This window comes from Aplidium turbinatum, chromosome 16 (genome assembly GCF_918807975.1).
Source record: "Aplidium turbinatum chromosome 16, kaAplTurb1.1, whole genome shotgun sequence".
Classification (NCBI taxonomy): Eukaryota; Metazoa; Chordata; class Ascidiacea; order Aplousobranchia; family Polyclinidae; genus Aplidium; species Aplidium turbinatum.
In genome coordinates, this window is record NC_137487.1 from 17,175,380 (window position 1) to 17,198,516 (window position 23,137).

At 38.4% G+C, this 23,137-nt stretch overlaps 1 protein-coding gene across 2 annotated transcripts; it reads left to right on the forward strand.

The window, feature by feature from the left end:
* The first annotated feature begins 938 nt into the window (after positions 1-938).
* On the forward strand, positions 939-19,339 carry LOC145785050 (tyrosine-protein kinase Src-2-like). 2 transcript variants are annotated; one of them, XM_082596753.1, is made up of 13 exons: positions 939-1,008; positions 6,217-6,587; positions 7,292-7,388; positions 7,983-8,081; positions 8,491-8,594; positions 9,185-9,331; positions 12,633-12,791; positions 13,774-13,907; positions 14,239-14,361; positions 15,035-15,191; positions 15,843-15,974; positions 16,665-16,828; positions 17,585-19,339. In XM_082596753.1, exons 2-13 carry the CDS (start codon positions 6,278-6,280, stop codon positions 17,621-17,623), a joined length of 1,665 nt encoding a protein of 554 aa, XP_082452879.1. In that variant the 5' UTR covers positions 939-1,008; positions 6,217-6,277; the 3' UTR covers positions 17,624-19,339. The 2 variants fall into 2 exon arrangements, with proteins under 2 accessions (XP_082452879.1, XP_082452878.1); XM_082596752.1 differs by having other exon boundaries at positions 979-995.
* Positions 19,340-23,137: the final 3,798 nt, after the last annotated feature.

The window sequence follows — 23,137 nt, forward strand, 5'->3', positions numbered from 1 at the left end:
CTGCTATTTTTCAGTTACAATGTTGTTAAAAAACAACTGCTACTTGTAGCCTACAAATTGTTGTCTACCACTACATGCTTGCTAGTTGCTGTCAACATGCTTTGTCAAAAATCACCATGGCAAGTCGAGTGACGTCACACTTTGCGTCAAAAACGTGGCTTAAAACCAGTTTTATTATGAAGCGCAGCTCAAAGAGTGGCTTGGCCAAGCGACCTTGCAAATTAGTTTCTGCATCGCGCTCAAGTTTTAAACCGAGCTTGACTAAAACTCCGCTTGCCTGAGAAGAGCTTGGCGTTAAGCTAGGCTTATTTTGAGCTACCTTTCTGCATTCGACCCTTAGAATCGCCTTTTTATAAAATTACAAATGTGGTTATAAGCGGTTTTGGAAATAAACTAGAGAATAAAAATTGCCAGAATGACAGAAACCAATTTTTGAAACCATTTTTCGAAGCTGACCACCACTAATTCATCACCACAATCCAAATTCACTTTAAACAAAGCAAAAAAACACAGTTATAAAGCTCAAGTAGGCTACTAAGCAGTCTGAGCACCGTTGGTAGCTGCAACAATAGGCTGCAAGCCTATAACAGTGCTTATCAGTGTTGCCAGATAGTAGATGCTTCAAACTACCAAACACATTTCAAATTTTGCCAAACTGACCAGAGACTGACTGTCAACTCACCAAAAATGTTTGCCAAAGTTCTGCCAACTCAAAATTTACTGCCAAACAACGTAAAATTCTGCCAAATCTCGAATTTGGTAGTGAAATTTGCCAAATGGTAACACTGCTGCTAATTACGAAACGATGACGAAAACGGTTTAACAATCAGCGATATGTCACGTCATACAATGGCTTAATATGATTGGTTAATTGTGGATACAAGTGGTTTTGGAAACAAAGTGTGATGGCGCGTAAGCGGTTTTGGAAGAAAACGCAATTTTTAGTGTCGAATTTGAAGCAGAAAGAGAAGGTTTTGGAAAAAAAGGAATGGATAGTAGGTACCTATGGTAATACTCTACCTAATGACACTCTAAACTCAATTTTGGTAAAAGTGGCGCCTAAGCGGTTTTGGAACTGGGCTCTTCAAATAATGGAGACGACGTAAAACTAAGACGTGCTTTCAAATAGAAAATTATTGTATATTTAGCAGTTTATTCAGCTTTCACCACGTAGCTTAAAATGGATAGTGCGAGCAAAAGCAACAGTTTGTTCAATCAAATCAACTAGGCTACGCCATTGTAGCCTACTACTAGAGACATTTTCTGACCGAGTCACTGAGGGAAATGTACAACATTGGTAGGTCTATTAACCTATGTAGCCTGCAATAAGTTTCCTTACACAAGGAAATCCGTTTTACCTGAAATTTGTTTTCAAACGTGTAGGAAGATAAGAAATAAAAAACAGAAACAAAGCGCTGTGGCGTCGTTTACAGAGGTAGCGTAGCCTACGATATATGTGTCTTTACAGCAGTTTTCATTATTTACAAAATAAAACGCGACACGATATTAAAATGATGTCGTTAATGGTAAACGCTACAGAGTATATGTTTCTAACAGCTTCCACAGATGTGAATTATGTCTACCGAGAATGGAAATTACAATTAACCAAAAAAAAAAAGAGGACAGCATGGGCAATCTACTGTAACTGACCTGCAGAAAACAAATAGTTGAGTTAGTTAACCTTTAGTCTTAGAAAGTCAAGCAGGGGTATATGAAAGTGAAAGCTTTTCCAAACCGACGACACAAATCAGAAATTACATCTGATCTTGTCGTATAGCACAGGCAGTAGCGTAGCCAGGAATTTTGAAAGGGGGGGGTTTTGACCACCCAACGGCGGGGGGTCTGGGGGGCCTCCCCCAGAAAATTTTGAAAAATTACTTTGAATTTGGTGCATTCTGAGAGCATTTTCAACAAAAATGTGGGTACAAATATTTCTGTAAAATGGTGCTGTCCGGTAGCATAGCAAAAGGATAAGATCATGTTTTCTTCGGCATTTTTCGGAAAAAAAAGCTAAGTCTCTATGTTTTCTTGTTGCTAATTCCTGGCTGAGATGTTTGAATGTTTGGTATTGGCAAAACTCGCTCTTTTAATGCAATTTTGTTTAAAATTAGGCAATTTTTTTTTAGACTGAAAGCATCATTCTCAATATCGTGACGTCACACGCGTGCCAAAGGGGGAGGGGGTTGTAACCCCCAAAACCCCCCCTTGGCTACGCCACTGAGCTCAGGTTATTGCGTTTTTGAAGATAAAACATCATAAAGCAACCATACAAATAATCTATATAACGAAGCTGAGACGAAAAAAACTATCCAAACTAAAAGTTACAGCAACTACCAAGAAAGTATTTACCGTTAAAAGAAGCAACGATGAGACCTAAAGTGCGTTTCAAATAATTGAAAAATATGTTGTTGAATTAATGAAACAAGTGTTTCTATCGATTGTATTGGCTTGATAGATATATTAGAAAAGTATTGTACTGACGTAATCTCTGACAATGTGGAAGTCCAAAATGCAGTAGGCTACGCAATGCTGTTTTGGTTTCTTGTAGGAATGCTGCATTGCAAGTAGGTTTGTGATAGTTTGAGCGCATACTGTGACAAGCATTTACAGCACATCATGTGACTTGTAACCTTTTCGTGCCTTTCTATAAACCTCACTGTGTGCAGAATATCAATCGTGCCAATATCACACGGAAATATGGTGTTGTGTCTAAGGTGTTGCGACCGTGCCATGTTTTAAACTGATTGTTCTGCTTGGGTATCATGCACATTATAATAACGTCAGCGTTTTGTCGCTTCTACCTTTTTCTAGACCTCTGCTATGTTTGGCATATATTATTTTTGTTGTTGTGCTGGTCAGAAATAAAAACAAACTGAACTGAATAAATTTACAAACTTACTTTGTTGAAGGAAATGCAACACATTAAAACCTGCAACTTCATTTTTTATTCCATAAAAAGGAATTGTTTTGGTAAAAAGTGAAAACGTTTATGAATTGCTTTGGTGATAGGTCCTGTGACGATTGTAGAGGTCCAGTAGCAGTAGGATACTCTAGATTTCGATAAATTTAGGTACTGGTACCCGGAACGTTTTTGGGATTCCGAAAACTAAAATTAAACACAGCTTATTGTGCAAGTATTTCCGATTCTTTTATTGTTTCTATTTGTAAACGTGTCTTGTTTATGGTCCCAACATACTTGGTTGGTACCGGACCCAAACTATACTATCAGTGGACCTTGGTGGGCTTAGCCTATCAGTGTTCACGTGAAAGCAGTAGCTTAAAGACTAAGCACGAGCTTCGATTGCTTACTAGAGCAGGAATGGGGAACCTTTTTTGAGCTGTTGTTTCAATATATTTTTAGTGGCCGCCTGTGTTACTTCTCATTTTATGTGGCCCGCAATAGCCTACTAAAAAGGTTTTCCACCCCTGTACTAGAGCCATGTTCGCCCCTTTAGCTCAGTGGTTTCGCGCCAAGGCTTTGTCAGTCCGAGGATAAAGATTCAAAACCAACCAACCAGCCATGCTAATCAAGATATTAGCAATGGAATAATATTAAGATCTCAAAATATTTTGTTTTAACCTGCTTCTGACGACTACAATAATTGAATTTCTTCGTGAGGTTTATTGTTGCTTGGCCTATACCAGGCTATAAGTTACTTCAAAAATAAAAAAAATGACGCCCACACGATGAACTGTGTAGGCTATAGTGACATAAAAATGAAAGGGTTGCAATTCAACTCTAGCTGGCAGGTGCTGCTTTTCGTTAGCGACAACAGACAAGCAGCTTGCGTCAGCACTTGAGCATAGTCGGTTGTTTCGCAGAACCTACGCATGACGTTCGATTACTCACCACTGCTGCAGCCAACGCATTACAAGCAGTGTGCACAAGCTATTCTACGTTACAACAATTTTCTCACTTTTTCCTTCTTTTGGTTGGTTTTGAATCTTTATCCTCGGACAGACAAAGCCTTGATAGGTTATTTCATGTAGTTTCGCATACTTGTGAAGAGTGAAGTTTTTCGATTGCTGGGGAATTATTCCATTCACTAGGTGCCGCTGAGTGGAGAGCAGTCCTGAAATGCGTTGCTCAAGCGCACACCCCGAGAGCCGAACCAGCGCCGCGTGGTCTTGAACCGGGTGCGTAACCACTGAGCTAACGGGATTGCTTGATTTCTACTCTCTAACAAAAATATTTAATCGATACAGAAGAATGTTTCGAGAAGTTCTCAATATAAAACATTCGTGCTGTTACTTCGTGATTATAAGTTAATTTTCCTGGACTCAGCCTATAGGTGACGTCAAGCAAGATTAATGCCTTCATGTTAGATAAGAAGTGTTGTGCAATAACAATTATGCGTTTCATGCATGACGGATATGTGTTACTCTCAGCACCTTGCAAAGCAAACAGTGTCGCATAGAGGCGCAGTGGGGTCAGTAGCGCACCCAGAAAAAAAGTTTGGGGGGGGCTAATTCAGAAATGTCGGCCGAGTGATTTGCGACAATAGTGACAGTGACAATAGGCCAATACCCATCCCTTGATTAATATTTAAAGGCACTCACAGCCAGTAGTGTAGCCAGGAATTTTGAAGGGGGAGAAGGGTTTAACGGCCGGCGGGCGAAGCCCGACGTCGTGTTCGCCTAAGACGACACCCAGCGGCGGGGAGTCTGGGGGGCCTCCCGCAGAAAATTTTGAAAAATTACTTTGAATTGGTGCATTCTGAGAACATTTTCAACAACAATGTGGGTATAAATATTCCTGTAAAATGGTGCTGTCTGGTGGCATAGCAAAAGGATAAGATCATGTTTTCTTCGGCATTTTTTCGAAATAAAACTAAGTCTCTATGTTTTCTTGTTGCTAATTCCTGGCTGAGATATTTGAATGTTTGGTGTCGGCAAAACTCGCTCTTTTAATGCAGTTTCGCTTAAAATTAGGCAAACTTTGTTTTAAAGACATAAAGAAACTGAAAGCATCATTCTCAATATCGTGACGTAACACGCGTGCCAAAGGGGGGGGTGTTGAAATCCCCCCCTCCTTGGCTACGCCACTGCTCACAGCCCACAACCCATCGGTTGCCGATACATCAGGATTCGTTCTCTCAATCAGATTAGAAGTTGGCCTAGTGAACCTCATGCTACTAGCACCATCAGCTTCCTACATCGGTACGTATGTCCACCAGACATTTGACCACGAGAGTACAGGAGCATCTGAACTTTATAGGGAGTTAAAGAAAAGTGCCATCAAAGACCATATCATGGAATGTTCTTTTTGCTCTGATCGAAAATTCTCTGCCGACGCATTTAAAAGTTTACGCAAAGACAAATCCCAATTTGACACCAAAATTTAGGAAGCACTGTTAATCAAACGCTATCACTCAAATTTAAACAAACAATTATTTGCTGGTCGAGTCCATTCTCTTCAACATTTAGCCTACTTGATGTATCACCTTCCCCGTGGAGCAAGTTTTTTCGTAGGTAGTTATTTATGTAGTTGCCTTTTCCTAATGTAATTTTACCTTCAAGAAGTTGAAATTTATTGCATTTTTATAAATATTTTCAGATTCCTGATGAGGGCTTAAGTTAAACCGAAAATGTTCAACTGTTAAAACTATTTTTAAGTTAAATATGTAAAATATATTGTTATAATGCTCAGCCCTGTTGTATTGTTGTGTCTTATTCATACCTAACCTGTAAGCAAAATTTATAGGCTAAATGAGGAACATACAAAAACTTCATTTTTAGTGGCGGGTTTGGGGGGGGCTTGAGCCCCCTTAGCCCCATGCTGGGTGCGCTACAGAGTGGGGTGATCATCTCGAATCAATAAATGAAGTTCAATAGCGTTGCATCGAAAAACTCAGTTACTCGTCATGGACACAAACCGCCCCCCAACTATCAAATCAGCTTTTTTTTACATGGAATGAACGTTTTCAGACATTGAACCAATGGGAACGGACGTAATCTGGCGGGGTAAAGTTTACCACCGCAAAGCAATATGTTCTGTTTTGGGATTCTGTGGCCGTGATAGCTACACAGACATGTCGGCTAACTTTCCACGACACTTCCGTTCAATCGTCTCTTGAATCTCACAAGACGTACGACTTTTCATTCATTGATTACTGGTCCATCGTATAGGCTATTGTAGATGGTATAATTATAACACAGCACCAAATATTTAGATATGATGAACATTGCTTCATGTAGTTTTTCTTTCTTTTTCAGAAAAAGATGTGAACTATAGGGCATTGAAGTGGCCAGCTAGACATCTCGTTTACGCAAAGCAATGTTGAAGAAACGGTTCAATTGTTTTAAATCAAAACATGAAAAACAAAACAAAGCTCCCCCTATTCCTCCAAAACCTTCGCCCCTGAAGCAGATGGTACGAATCCCAAATCCATCATCTTCATCCGAGCCTCCTTCCTCTTCTTTGTTTCCACATGAAACAAAAATTCGTAACCAAATAAATCCAACAGTTCCCCGGCCCTCTTCATACCACGTTGCGACGGTAATGCTTCATCGCGACAAACAGCAGACCAGTGCCGAAAATTATTCTAGAACTCTATCAACAGGTGATGCTCAGCATTTCCCACAAGGCAAGTAACGTTAACATAACATCAGTTAATGAGCGAAATAGAAAAAAGTTGATCTACTATGATCCTTAATTTGTCATTTTAAGTTGTAGGCTAACTGAACTTAAAAAATACCTGATTAAAATAACTTAGGCACAGTCATATGCATGTAAAATTTGCCTTGATTCACTTCTTATATAGCGTATTTCCGTAAACCTGCACGCACGTCATGCGGATTGAATTTTGCAAGCAGTTTTGCCAAGCTATTATAATTTGGAAAAATTGTTTGAGGGAAGCTTTCAAAGATATAGAAAAAGTTCTACCATAAAATTATATTTATAATTCTACAAGAAACTTAGTTTTACATAAAACACATTTGATTTACTGTTATTTCGTTGCCAGAAAAGAATAAAATTGTCTAGGATATTTAATGGAAAAAGCTTATTCGCTTTTATTGAATTTGATTAGGGCATGCACTGTATGCCTTGCGTGCACGGCGAATTCGTCACTGTTACGCTTAGTTCAAGATTTCAAACAAAATATGCACACTTTAAATGATAATAATCGTTCAGCATCAAATTTTTTACTCTATCACCCCACGAGTCCCATATAAAACTTACTCGATCGTGATCTTAAAAGTTCAAACATGCTACAAGTGCTTAGGATAAAAAAATCTCTGTTTCAATTATGCTCAACGAATTAATTAAAATTATCTGTTATTTGTACAGATTCTCCTTTCCAATACGTTGCGTTGTATGACTATGTTGCTCTGTCACCAGAGGATCTTTCGTTTACAAAGGGCGAAGTCTTTTCTCTTATAGCAGCGTAAGTAACGCATCTTAATCGGTGGTTAACACCGCATGAAGTGATTCATGTGAAAAATTATACATCCTTGCAGAGTGACAGGTATTTATAGTATCATTTGGCAAACGGAGCATGCACTAAAAATAGATAGTCTTTTTTTAAGATTGATCTTCATTCATTTATGACGACTTGGTGAGGGTGTTCACCACAGACAAAAAAGATGGTTGAATAAAAAAACAAAACAAGTCACAATATTCATCATCACCATCATCATTTTCAGCCTGTGATGATAATGAATATTGTCGCACTATTAATTGTTTGTCGTATCCAGGCTTACACCTGGTGGTTGAAGATTTAGATTAAGTGGACGGAAAAGCAAGGAAGCCAATCTTCGTGTCCACCTTCAGACATGCCTTTTAGTGTCCTGCCATAGACACAGCCGCATGCTCTCGAGCGGTATCGAACCGACGCCCTTTCGATTGCCGTTCCAGTGCTCTCACCACTCGGCTATGCAGCCGAAGCACTATTAATTGACATATTATTAGGCTAATGAGCTGATTACCTTGAAAAATGTGCTCGATGCATGCCACTAACGAGAACTTGTTAATATCTCAGGAATGGGGACTGGTGGTATGTACAATCTACAAAAACCAAATACGAAGGCTTTGTACCGAAGAACTACATCGCTTCTCTAGGAACACTGGAGACGGAGACGTTAGTATCTCATTATACAATTTGACAAAAAATCGGTTATCCAGAACGTTCACTTTGATTTATTATGAACATCACAGCGAAATCGTTCAGTTCACAAACCTAAGAAGTAGGCATTTCTCTGTAGAGCAGCGTTGGGTACTGTTCACAATCGTGAGAGAAAACAAGGGGGGGGGGGGGGGGGGTTGTTCGCATTCAACGGAATGCCACCAGGTGCCCAGTTCCTTTCTCTCGGCCGCTTTTCCTACCCACCCAGTTTTTTACACCATGAGTAGAGGTAAGCGAATTACACGTTGCGCCATCCCACCGTTACATGCATAGCTACCACATAAACTTTTCACAGCAAACCTATCAGCCGGTTTAATATGTCTTTGCTTTTTTATTAGTAGGCCAAACCTAATTCATTTTTCAGCTGGTACGCGGGAAATATGACTCGACGAAACGCGGAAAGGTTATTCATAAACAATGAGGCGTCGAATGGAAGCTACTTGATAAGGACTAGCGAAACATCACCAGGTGAGGTGCAACTAATCACAATACGAAATAAGGAAGATGTCGGTTACGCAATCGGTTGGTCGAAACGTGTAAACGAAAGGCCTCCAGTTCGATGCTCATCGAGTGCAAGAAGCTCTGTCAATGCAAGACGCTTGTTGACATATGTGTTCATGGATACTGCCAAGCGTCAAGTAAAGCTCGATTTCAAGGTGTAAATTGTGGGCCTATGAGAGCACCATAGGATGAGATTGTTCACTAGGTATAGAATAAACTGAGACTTTTTATGTTCTGCCTGCTTAGTGCAGGCTGCAACCAAAAGATGTTGAAAATGATAACTAGCTTTATTTCCAAACTGCTGTCCTGCTGACTGAAACTTTGGAAATGAAAAAGCTGGTTTCCATTTTCAACATCTTGTGGTAGCTTAGCCTGCAGCTACCAGATGAAGGCAAGAGATTTTACAAGAGCATCTTTCTGTAGTTCGTGTAATTTTAAGAATGGCCTCTCGGCCTCAGATGAAAGCAAAGAATATCGGAAACGTTTCCCTTTCGAACCTAAAACTCTTTCAAAACGTTCTTATCGTCCATCAACATTTTTCAATTTTGTGTCATTAGGATGTTATTCTCTATCAATCGCCATTAGAGATGCAATGAATCAGATGTCTGTGCGGCACTACAGGATCTGGGAAACAAGTGGATGTTTTTACATCACTTCGAAAGTACAATTTCAAACTTTAACGGACCTAATTGATCACTACCAAAGTAAGAAAAAGCAATTCATTTGTCATCTGCTTATTGTATTTGAAATACCGAGTAGGCTATAGAATAGGGTGTTTCATTTTTTCACCATTTTTGAAATTCAAAATGCCTGGGGTCCCATCTGGTGGTATTTGGGGTAAAAAGTTTATACCCCAAATTTTTTTCAATTATGACGTCATATTGAGGTGGTCCACGAGGTTTGAAATTTTTGGACCTCAAAATCTCGAAATTTGGCCGTATCTCCGGAACCGCTTATCATAGATCGACAAAATTAGTATCAAAATGCGCAAAAGGGTCGGTTTCCTATACCTGATGTAGAGAATATTAACGTCTATCTGCTTCAGAAAAAAAGTTATTTCAAAAAACTTGATTTTCAGTCTATTTTCTCCTCATAAACAGAGATCAGGTGATCAAGATAAGAAGTTTTTCTGTATTTTTCCATCTTGGAAGCTGTTATTGCGCAATAATAGTCCTTGTTCGTTTTGCAAGAGATGAAATGGTAATTTGAAGGTATTGCTATTATAATATTAATGTAACCGTTGAGGAAGAGGTATGCTGCTCACCTGCTTTAGATTAAGTGTCATTAAACTCATTATGGCATTAAGGTCAGGTATTAGTAAGTCGATGCAAAACTTCAAGAAATTGGAGAGAAATGTGCTTCCCCTGAATTCAGATATAGTCAGTCACTATTTTTACTTGAGGAAGAAAGTAGCCGAAACTAATCCTAAGTTTTTGAAGAAAATGCCCCATTTCAAAGATTTGAAAGATGAACTACTGAAAGATGTAGTTGGCATATGGAACAAAGCTGATCTTCCAGTGCTTAGCAAACAGAGAAACCTAGCACTTCTGGCATACAATCTGGCAAAGCATCGGCACTACCATGTTTGAAACAGAAATGAAGTAGTTAGATGTCTACACAGTAGCGAAAGCGACTCTGATGGTGATATGAATTGGAAAGATGATAAGGAATACGAGCCTCTGAAATCAGCTGTTTGGGGAAAAGTGTACAAGAAAGTACTTTCTTTTTCCATAAATGATAGAAGTTGTGTACTTGCTGATCGTAGAATGACTTCGGTACGCCAGCAGTCAGATCTTATGAGGTCGGTTCTTCGAAAAAATCAAGTAGCTGCAATGCTGCATCACCTTCGACAGTATACCGCCAACGACAAAAAACGAAAGAAAAATCTCTGATGGAAAGTGAGAACGTTCTCAACTCAGCTTCTGCCGTGCAGTTGTGTTATGATGGGTGCGTTGTCTATAAAATAGATCGATACGTTTTCTTGGGCCAACTTGTTGATGGTAATGGCATGAAGCACGAAAGTGTGCTTGCTGTTAAATTTTTTCCCAAAAGTGTGTCGGTCACTGCAGAACTGATTTTTGGCACCATCATCCAGTAGGCTTGCAGAGTTCACCTATCCCAAGTATATTTAGTCATGGCTGATACGACTGCTCTCAGCACAGGAAAAAAGTCCAGAGTCAATACTCGACTGGTCAATTATTTTAATGATAAAGTTGGTCATGATATTCATACCCTTTAATGCATGTTCCACATAAACGAAATATATCTTTCCCATGTCATTTCTTTTGTGGACGGCGCCAAGAAGAGTCCCGGAGCAATGCAAGATGGGGCTTTGCTTAACCAGATAGCAAGACTAGACAAGCCCAGTACTGAAACCTTAACACCAACTATTATTACGCAATAACAGCTTCCAAGAGTAGAAAAATACAGAAAAACTTTTATCTTGATCACCTGATCTCTGTTCATCAGGAGAAAATAGACTGAAAATCAGATTTTTTGAAATAACTTTTTTTCTGAAGCAGATAGACTTTAATATTCTCTACATCAGGTATAGGAAACCGACCCTTTTGCGCATTTTGATACTAATTTTGTCGATTTATGATGAGCGGTTCCGGAGATACGGCCAAATTTCGAGATTTTGAGGCCCAAAAATTTCAAACCTCGTGGACCACCTCAATATGACGTCATAATTGAAAAAAATTTGGGGTATAAACTTTTTTTCCCAAATACCACCAGATGGGACCCCAGGCATTTTGAATTTCAAAAATGGTGAAAAAATGAAACACCCTACTATAGAAGGTTGCTCGTAACTCGAAGCTGCAGTTTTTCGTCTGACTCTCTGCAGGAGAATAAATTGTAGGCTATTCATTTTATGATTCCTCTCTAGACCGGCATGTTGTGGATTTGTGAATGCCCCAGACATCCGCTACGATAAGTCTGAGGGTAAGATTTTCATAGAGAGAGTTGCCACAGGTAGGAAATTGCTCTCTAAAAAACGTGTTTTTTGTCAGTAATTGTATCTGTTCAGTTCAGTTTATTTTTGTTTTGTTGGCGAAAAATAAAAAAACAAAAATATACAAAAACACAATAAACACAAATAATTCGCACAACAAGGATGGCAGCGAAAGACCAAAAGGTCACCAAAGTCAGCTGCCACCTAAACATTTAAACAAAAGACCCAAAATTAAGAACATTAACACATATAGCACAATACCAGCACTCTACATAATACATTAACAGTGGAGTAACACAGGGCAACATATAAAAAAATAAAACTGTGCAGAGAAATAAGCAGATGATATGTTTCAGGAGTGATCATAGTACAAATTCTTTAATAAACATTTATATTTAAAAGCATTATAAGACTTTTCTTGTATTTCTTTTGGTATTTGATTCCATAGTTTCACTCCAATAAAACATAGCATCTTCTTACCAGAGTTTGACGTTGCAGAAGGCAAATATAAATCATTCTTTTGGTTCTGACGGGTTTTATCATGGTGAATTTCGTTTACAAAATTAAAGCAGCCAGCAAAGGTCCGGGGCAGCATTTTGTGCACCTGTCTGCGGGTATGGTCGTCAGACCACTCAATCGGCATGCGACAACTCTGCAAGTGCTTCAACTCAGCGTTTACATTTCAGCTAATGTCCAAGTCAGCAAATGAGACTTTCATCTAACATTGGACTTGCTGGGTTATCGCTTGCCAAACTGAATATGCCGACTTGTGGCATGCCAAGTTGCCACTTCTTAACTTGTTGCTTTCTCCATTTACCAATTTCAACCACTTGCCGAAATGTTGCTGGCTCAGTTGTCACTTGTTTAACTGTGATTTACTCAGTTCACAACTTCTGACTTGTAAGAGACTTTCTAGGTGGTGGGTATACATCGCTAAGTTGGCGGGGTAGCATGCAATAAATAAGTCATCTGACTATCGAGGATATTTTCATAGAGTGTACTAAAGAGCTATTAAGTTTAATCAAAACTGGAAAAAGTAATTTTGGTTTCAGAAAGCGCGAGCGGACTTTGTCACAAATTAACAGTTCCTTACCCGACAACCGGTCCACCTTCCACAAATACACTGGGTTCAGATCTTTGGGAGATTGACCGCAATACACTGACCTTGCAAACGAAGCTTGGAGCTGGTATGTTTGGAGAGGTCTGGAAAGGTACAATATATGGCCTAAATACTCTACTAAAATACAATCTTTAGGAAAGCCTCATAAAACATGCTTTATAATGGCTTTAAACATGCTTTAGTTTTCTATTTTATGATAATGTATCGCATATAATATTATGTAATAACATTACCGTACATAATTTTTATCTTGACTGAATTGCTGTGTCTATAGCCTACGTATTTCAATAAGTCTACTGAAGTTTTTGTAGGCTTGCACAACTCAATAGCCTACAAGGGCAGCCGGATGAGAACAAAACATTTTCTTGTAGCCTACATGTAACAATCAAAGGGAATCTTCTTTTATATTCCTCCTATTCTTTATGTAATTGAGGTCACGTTTTCACAACAATTTTTCATAAAATTAACTTTCAATGGGCTACAGTAAGTTAGGCCTACAATGATTTGATTGGTGTATTTTGTTATGCAATTCTGTAACATAACAGTAACATGACACGCAAAAGAACCATAGACTACTTAACAAAGCAAAATAATCAAACAAAAGTACACCGCATCTTTAATGTAGGCTACAATAAGTAGGCTACTAAAAATTTACTGTAGATACCGTAGGTTATTATAACGTGGGCCATGCCTATATAAGAGCATCATGCACGCCTTATGTTGTACTGGACAGGTTTGTTGCAATCTATGGCTAATCTTATTCATTAATACAGAGCTAAGCAGCTTCTCAAAATCTCAAGTTAAGCCACTACGTTTTCAAGGCCTATCCTCAAGACTAGGCCAGTTGGGGAGCTACATTGGGCCTGGTAGTAATCCCATTCTCAGGGCCCCAAAGCAAGATACAGCCAAACAAATGTAGCGTACTAGGCCTATAACAAAATATTCGCAACGCTTGCTTTAACTTCTCGGGCCCCTGCAAAATTTCGGACCCCGAAATTCATTGCTGGTCCGGGTCCAAATTATCTATTGTTAACGCTATCGGGCAAGACTAGAAAAGTGATTTTTCCTTTTAGGTATATGGAATTCGTCATTGGATGTCGCCGTTAAAACAATGAAGCCAGGCGCAATGTCTGTGGAGGCTTTTTTAAAAGAAGCCAATACAATGAAAACACTTCGTCACGAAAGGCTCGTCAACTTGTATGCCGTGGTACGAAGTAACGACTCATTCCAACATCCTATATCGTAATTTTAAATATATAGGCTCAACGGTTTAGCCTATTTCTTAATATATAAATTAAGATTTTGTACCAAAAACACTTTTTGATTTATTTCAAATAAAAAGAAACACTTAGCGCAATAGGGACAGTGTAGGTCTGTGGATTTTGATATATCATAGCTTATAATATAGATCTTATACATCATGGGCCTATAGTCTATATTCGGCTATAATATAAATTTTTATGGCATGAATTGGTGCATTTTTGTTATTCATGACGAAAATATAACATTCTTTGATGAAAAGTTTTCGTCACTAATAGGTTTCCAGTGAACCGATTTTGATTATCACTGAGTTCATGTGCAATGGGTCCTTGTTGGATTATTTAAAAAAAGGAAAAGGAGCTTACTCAAGTTTTGCAGATCGCATTGACATGGCAGCCCAGGTAGGTTGTTGTCTGTGACTGGATGGCTTATTTTGAAACAAAACAAAGGATAATGTAATGCGGCAAAGCAAAATATTTTTTGTTTCAAAAAGTCCCATCAAGTGCATAGGATGTCCTAGTTACGTACTTTGAAACATAGGCTACACGCTTAGTTGCTCACGCGAAAGAGTTATTAGCTTAAACCTACCACTATTGGTAAATATGAAAAAAAAACTCTTTTAATACATTTAAGAAACTTTACAAAAACTATTTAATTGCATCATTTTGATACGATTGTAGTGCAATTTGCTAATGTGGATTTTTGCTCTTTGAGCATTTTATCGTTGAATATCAGCATCTAATACTGAGCTTTGTATGTTGGCACATTATGAACGAAAATTCGTTTCTGTTTGGCTTTTGTTGCTAGTGTAGATTATAGTCTAGATGTAGTATCAGAAAAAGTATATTAAATGTTTCTCATCGACTTGATTAAGGGTAGATGGTCAACTCGAAAACCGTCATGGTCACTTCGCAGCTTCCCTTTGTAGTTCACTTAGCGTTTGCATACTTGAACGGTGCAGTGTGCATTTAATATCCTCCGTTGTTACTTATGATCGTTATGTGTGTTGTGTCATTTAATGTTTAGCTGCTATGATATTGCAAAACAAAATAAACCAATCAATCTATTTTGTAGGTTGCTGAAGGGATGGCATACATAGAAAAGGAAAAATACATTCATCGTGATTTACGAGCTGCAAATATTTTAGTAGGAAACAAACAGATCTGTAAAGTTGCTGACTTCGGTTTGGCTCGTTTATTGATTAGTGATGATGATGTGTACAACAGTACAGGTACGAATCGTCTATAAAGTAAAAATCGTATAAAATGCTGATCATGGCAAGCTGCTCTTCACGTGTGTCTGTTTCAATGCTCTGCAACCGGTTTACCGTAACACAGCACTTGGTAGGCTACAAGAACATGTAACGCACGCAATTGCTATTGCAAGCAATTGGCATTCAGTGCCCTGCTTAAAGTTGCATTTTATAGTTAGATACTGCAACTTATCTACAATTCTACTAGCAGTAGCGTTGACAAAGGGGCTCCAAGGGGTATTTTTAAAGGGTTTAAGGGGTATTGTTGGACCCCGGATGATTTTAGGGGCCCAGGAACTTGAAATCACCGCGTATTATTAGGATACTGTGCGCTTTTCTTTGTCTTGACTTAGGGGTCAAAGATCTGATTGGTACTGGGCCCAAACTAATCTCTCAACGGTCCTGCCTATTAGCGTATATTAGGCTACTATCCCGCCCCCACATTAATTTGGCAGAACAATTGAACATGACATGCTTGGGTTCAAAAAAAGACTCATGGTAGTCCGTGGCTTAAACAAGTTTGGGAAACCCTGGTCTAGTCTAGAGACTCTAGACAACTGCAGCCACAGTTTCACAATTCTAACGATCACAATCATCAGTTGCTATATTAGATACGGAATGTTTTTCTAGATTGCAAGTTTCCTGTCAAATGGACTGCCCCTGAAGCAGCCCAACATGGCCGCTTTTCAATCAAGTCAGATGTTTGGAGCTTTGGTGTGCTACTGACCGAGATAATAACAAAAGGGAGGTCTCCGTACACCGGTAACCACACTTAAACTAAACAATTTTTTTCAATTTTTTTTTCAAATTTGTTACATTTTTTTTCAAATTTAATTAGTTCATTAGATGTTAATTCTGTGACATAAGTTGAAAAAAACTTTTAGGGTGGCAAAATAAACTATTTGGGGGAAGGCAACATTTTAATATTTAAAATAAAGAGTTTTTTTAAAAATATAGCTACTAAATGCACCCAAACGATTATGAAACGTCATTCAAGATAGAATACAATGTTATTAAAACGTTGTAATAGAATTGAAAACCCATTTTTGGTGGGGGAGGGATTGCTCTCCCAAACCACGTGGCTACGCCCCTGTGCTGTTTAAGTGACGCATGACGCCAATTTCTTTGCTATTTCGTCTCCTTAAATAATATAGCGTTTATTGTCAACTGATATAACGCAATGCCAATATGATGCTTACAAACCACCTTATTTAAGGGTGCCATGTCATATTTGAATTTTGAATAGCTACTAATTCTGTTCTTCAGTGTAAAAGTAGGCCACAAACTCAACTAGCTTAATACCCTCGCAGGCTACAAAGCAAACGACATGCTAATAGTAGCACACGTAAGTACTTTTAAAACAGAGAGCCTATCATAGGATACCAGTAGTTGTTAAGGTGCAATGCAAATTTGCAGCACGAATGGTCTATTAATATTTTAAAAACACTTCAGGAATTGCCAAATCTGAAGTTATTAAAGTTCTTAACGCGGGTTATCGGATGCCGAGGCCATCGATGAGGCCTCCAGACCCCCCATGTCCTGATTCCCTTTATGACTTGATGCTAAAGTGTTGGAACAGGGAACCAAACCAAAGACCCTCGTTTGACTTTTTACAAGTAGGTGGCTTTGTATGAATGTGGTCTCTTTTCAGGAGGCAATGCTGAGAAGAAAAAGTAGCCCACCCCTGTATTGAGTACACGGTGTAAGAGATACCCCTGTGTTCAAGAAGCACTAGCAGTGTAGAAATGCGCTCCTGTCGTACAGAGGATTAAGTCCCTGACATTTAAATCTTAGAAAGCTTTTTATATGCAATAATAACATTTTTTTTCTTTGTCTTTTTTTTAAATGACGGTTCAACGAATATCGAATTGTTGCGCGATTTCAACATTTCAATATTCAGTGATGGCATCGAAAAGTAGCTTACTGGAAAGGGCTGCACAAGAACTAGAAAGAACCCAATGAAAAGTGAAAACTTTGGATGGATCTATAAGACGTAACTATAATGTATAAACTGAGTGACCAGGTGTAGCTATGGGCTACAGATAAATTAGTTGAAACTAACAGTTATTTTGCCTAACTATAATTAGTTTTTAGCAAAGTGAACAAAAGATATAAAAACACAAATACAATACAGCACTAAATGTATTGCAAGTTGTTTTAAGGTTACCTTAAAAATTATTTACATGTAGCCTATTTCAAATGTATTTTAAAATAACTAAAAAGTAGAAAAGTCAAAGTGTCTATTCCAACTCATGTTTCTACACTTCGGGCTCCTTACTTTTTGATTTGATTGACCAGGTGATCCAATCATTTTGATCTCAAACTACTTTCGTAATATTATTGCTATTAGACCTGTCGTTATCTATTTTCAGATTTTCTTAGAAGACTACCTCCTGTCAACCGAAGCCTGATATTAGTTTGAAAACTTCAAAGTCTACTTCGATCAATTTCTATCAAGAAAGATGCCTGACCGCATCGGTAATGCCAAATCTACATGAGAAGAAATTCACGGAAGCTTTGGGAAAGTCTGTAAACATGCAGCAGCACTGGATCACAGTCATTCCTGACACCAAGAGCATTTCCAGCTATCCAGCGAGGCATCCGGTCGGCTGCAGGTAGCACACGAGCTGCACGGGTGTTTAGCCTTCAAAGTTTATTTGTCAGCATTTCAAAGACAAAGTCAACATTTCAGTGAAGAAGAAATTTAAACCTATGAAACACCATCCCACTTGAACTGATGCAAATTTGAGCAACTCAAATACCATCGATTGTATGTACAGACTTAGTTGAACCATTTCGCCTTGATCTTATTTTGCTGTTGGCAGAGCCAGTGACATTAACAAGAGTGTCCAGGGGGTTCATTTGGACCCTGATCCGAGGTGATTTTAGGGGATCGTAACCTTTGCAAAGGGCTACTTGAAGAAACCACCGTGTACTTTTAGAATATTGTGCGTTTTTCTTAAACGTATCTTGATGTAGGGCTCGAGGATCTCATTGGTACCAGGCCCAAATTATCCTCTTAACGGCCCTAAGCAGAGCCGACTACTCCTCGCAGATTGAACTATCACCCGGGTTACCAACGATACAGTTTGTTAATCGATTTTGAAAAAGTGCTCTGCAGAGGTAGACCAATAGTACCTCAACCTGTTTACAAATTCTTCCAGCTCAGAGCCTTAAGCACAAATCGTTTAGAAAACAAACAGTTATTAAGCCATGTGGGTGAAAGCATAATTATGTGCAAAATTGTTACTTGACATCATTAATTCAAGAATTTGCAATACTGTTACCACTATGCCACTCACACGCCTAGTACCGTTGACAAGGGGTCCAGGAGGTTTTGGACCCGGTCCAGGATGGTCATAAGAACCTGAAATTACCGGGGGCCGACAAATGGAAGAACATATCGCGTATTGTTTGTAGTCTTAATGAGATATAGCCTACCGGCAATGCGTTTGCATCCATTTAGGTGTATTTTTTAGACAAGCCCTTCATTGTTTAATAACTGCCCTTTTTCTTGATAAACGTCTCAGTATTTTCTCTTTCCTCAAATACATATGGTTAGAGATGTTTTGTAAAAGGATCTGGACTTTGCACTGGTACTGCCATCAAACTATCCTCTTAACAGTCCTACGTAAAACTGTTGCTATTTATTATTTCTATAACATGTGTTGAGATCTAATCTTGACTATACTGCCGTCAGCACATAATCGAAGAAAAGTAAGTGACCTTGAAAATTTACATTAAAAATGTAGCGCAATGGTTGCTATGCATTATTACACTTTGCGACCGTTTTGCAACGTAATTACCACACTATTTTATTTACATATGTACGTGAAAATAACGTTCATATGAACATGGTTTCCAAAGTTACTGTATAGTTTCAACGTTATTTTGCTACCTTGGCATATGGATTCCTGATTTATCAGCTATTTAAGGTGGACACGAAGATTGGCTTCTTAGCTTTTCCGTCCACTTTATCAAATCTCCAACCACCGGCGTAAGCCCATATATATTATGACAATAGCTATTTAAGTAATCAGGCTATGTGTTGAGATCTTTTACTGTGAATTTAATTTACTACCCAATTGTCTCAAACTTTTTAATAAACGAATATGATTCTGCTTTTATTCAAATAAGTCTAAAAGTATTTTAGGCAAGACTATAAGAAAACTGATAAAAGTATTAGATTTTGTCGTGAAAGAGAATAGTTATGGTAAGTCAAAAGAAAATCAGAAGACAGGGATGAGAGATGAGAAAGAACAACTTCAACATCACTCTCCTCTACAAAAGGAACAAAGTTTGTTTTCGTTTCCATCAAGGACGCACAAAATGTAGATGGTGGTTGCAAGGAATTACTTGAAGTTTCCTTGCGATCGAACGTGATGAAATGGGAAAAATAATACAATCTTAACTTGTTCTGTTCATCAATTGGTGCAAGCCACTTTGTTCGTAAAATAGACTAAGCCTAAAGTGCTAGATATCTTATCATCATCATCTATTTGGGCGGTCCTGAACACCATTAACATAATTCTCCCAAACCCCCTTACCCCTCATCAAATTCGACAGTTCGTGTTTATGCATGCCAGTGTCCTGTTGAAATTGAAGGTTTTTGCTTGCCGACCTCTTTTTGTAATCCTACAGTAAGCTATGGTTTCCAAAGATTATAAATTACTTCCTGACTTTTGAAGCAATGACCTGCCAGCTGTAATATTCGCCTTCTGATGATACAAGCGAGAGATGGCAGTTCACCGTCAACTCTACGTTTGTCTATATTACATAATACTTTACAAAAAAAAAAAGATGGTCCGTCCCATACTTGATTCAAGTGTCGAGTATGAAAAGATAAGATTCTGAGTGTACCAAGCTTTCGGCACTAAGGAGAGTAAGGTGGCCAGTTCCTTTCTCTCGGCCGCCTTTCCTGCAGGAATTATGCCCATCCTATTTATTACACCCCAGGTAGATGTGAGCGGCGTTTTCAACAACCAGCTGAAGCTGGGAGTCGAACCAGGTTTGCATTATTGGAAAGCCAACGCCTTATCCGTTGCGCCATCCTACTTCACAAAACCGTACGTAAAGAATGCAAAAAACTTACACGCGTCAAGTGAGGGATTCGATTTGACATCATAAGAACAATCGACCGCAATCAACATCGTGAGTAGATGACGTCATAACGGCGGTTAAATGTTCCGTGCTGCTCAACTTTTGATTTCATACCTTGCTGTAATAAAAAAAAAATTCAACTTGTGAGCAGAAAGACTTGACTGTATTTTTTTTATTTTTATTGGAATATTCATTTTTAATTAAACTCTTGGTAATCTTCTACTGTCTATGTTCTTCGCGCTCGTTTCTTAGATTTTCTAAGTAACGTTTTTAGGAATAGGCTTCTACTTACTGTTTGCAATTGCATTTTTACCACAAAGCAAACGAACAAAATACATATTTCAATAACGCTATCTCTGTTTATGGGAGTATAACTTTGTCCGATAAACCTCGTAGCCTACTGACTGCGCTGCATAGTCGATTTTGCTGATGGCGAATAGTCTTGAGTTGCAATTACGTCATTTCCGGTTGTAAAGATTTTAAACTCAGAAAAAATTTACGACTTCGGCACATAAATTTAAATGAAGATTTTCAGTCATATGACCATCACGATTTCTGCAATAGCTTTGTAAATTTCAATTGTGCAGACAGGGTATGGAGATACAGTTACAATAGAATTTGTTAATGAAGCAATTATGAAATCATAAATTCAAAAAATTTAAGTTATCCACAATGGGAAGTAAACAGTTAAAATACCTGACAAATTTTAGCAAAGTTTTGCAAAGATTAAAAACGAAACTAGGTTAATCACAAAATGAACTCCATGAAATAGCTCAGACTTTCACAGACCAGCCAAGCTTTCGTTTCGCAAAACAACGCAGAAAAAATATTGATTTAGCCCTAAAGCTCTCGCTGTTAAAATGATTTAGCTTTCAGCTGTAACAAACAAAAAGTGTAACTTGGCCACAATACAATTATCAGTTCAAGCAACCTTTAGAAACGATTCAGCATAAAAAAGTTTACATCTATTCTCTTAAAATGCCTGTAAAATTTGCAGCCAAAACATGCTGTTTAGTAAATTTGCCTCAGAAAATGGCCTATTAACGTTTCCCCCCCCCCCCCCCTTAGAGTAAGTTAGGACCTTTTCAAACGTTCTGTTTGCTCTTTTCTACGTTGATAGATAACACCAATTCAAGTAGGCTATTGAATTTGACAGGAATTGCTAAACCTGGCTAGCAATGTTGCAACAACGAATGTCGCAAGAATTCGCTGCCATTATGACCAGATATTGAACATGTTTGTTCATTTATATGCATGGCCTTCTGTGAAATGGTGCAATTTTTTGAGAATGACAGCGACTCTTCACGGCGCGTGACGTCATCACTTCGCCATGCATGACATGGTGTATAAATAGAATTTGTCGAAACACGCTCGAAAAAGACACAAAGAAGACAGATTGAATATTGAACAACACAAACTCAACACGTCAGTGGAGCTACAAGCCAACTGAGAAAACGTCCAGCAAAAGTAGATAGGTACGACGAATAGCCTACATTTTAATTAGCCCTCGTTAAATTCTATTTGAATAAGGTACTGAAAAACTGTTTTCACAGTTGAAAAAGCTATGCAAGTTTTCAAATCTTGCAGATTTCATCTATTCAATATGTTCAATCGTTCGGTTTCATCCGAGTTAATATTTTTGTATAACTTAACTTTCTCCAAGAAACAAGAATAGAAGTTAGAAGATATCATTGTTCAGTGGCGCACGCAGTGGGGGAGAGGCATTGAGGCATGGATTTAGTATTTGCTTAGAGTCTATACTCTAAAGAAACGACGTTAATTGCTTTGACAGTGCTATTCAAAACATAATAAATGCCGTACTTTACTTCGTTAAATTTCTGAAACGTTTCTTTAAAACGAGAGGTGTAGCCCAATGCTCCCTCCCCCCCTTTTGTGTACATCACTGTCAGTTTCTACTTTGGTATTCAAATTTAGGTACATAGAAATATTGACTTTACTACTTAATCAAAAATCAACTCCGGCAAATCATCTTTGCTCATTCAAACAGCACTGTTCTCATATATCGCTTGTTCAGTTAAACCAAAATCAACTATCCAGTTATCAAAATTTGTTATTTTAACATTATTTTAATGTCTGCAGAAATTGTATCAATATAAAAAGAAGCATTTGTGCTATCTGGGTACGTCGATACTAGGCTTACACTATAATCAGACTATAGAGTAGACTAGCCTGTAAGTAGTTAAGGTCACCATCAACGAATGCAGTAGTTTACTTCCAATAAAGATCAATGTTTCCAAACTCGACTATTCAGCTAAGCTTAGCTATAGGCTAGCAAGCGTTTGCACTACATTTGGAGTGCAAACTGCCATTGTCTCCCGAGACTGATTGCATAAGAAGTTTCGTCCTCACACCGACAAAATATTTTTGGAAGCTTAATTCTGGCAGGTTCGCATACTTGCAAGGCTTAATTTGAAACAATAACGCAGACCCAGTCACCGAGATTGACAAAGTGAAGCTTTAGCTTGTTGGTGGAATGTCTGTTAATTATTTTACCCACTGCTGAATAGAGGTGTCCGTGTCCGAAACTGAATAGAGAGCTGTCCAGAGACGTACGGTAGCTGAATCGTCATGCCAGGAGAGACTATTCACAAAGGGAACAAAAACGAAAGCTAGAAACACGCATTAAGCATCATCCGCAATTTTGCATGATCAAAGCAGAGTGAGAAAAAATAGGGCAGGGTTTGCCTCGCTACCGGTAAGGGACATTGATCTATGTCGTTTCTTCGACTGCAAAGTCAGATGGTTCCCGGACAAGCAATTAGAGCAGAAGAATGGATCACCAATGTTGGTTGCCCACTCTTTGC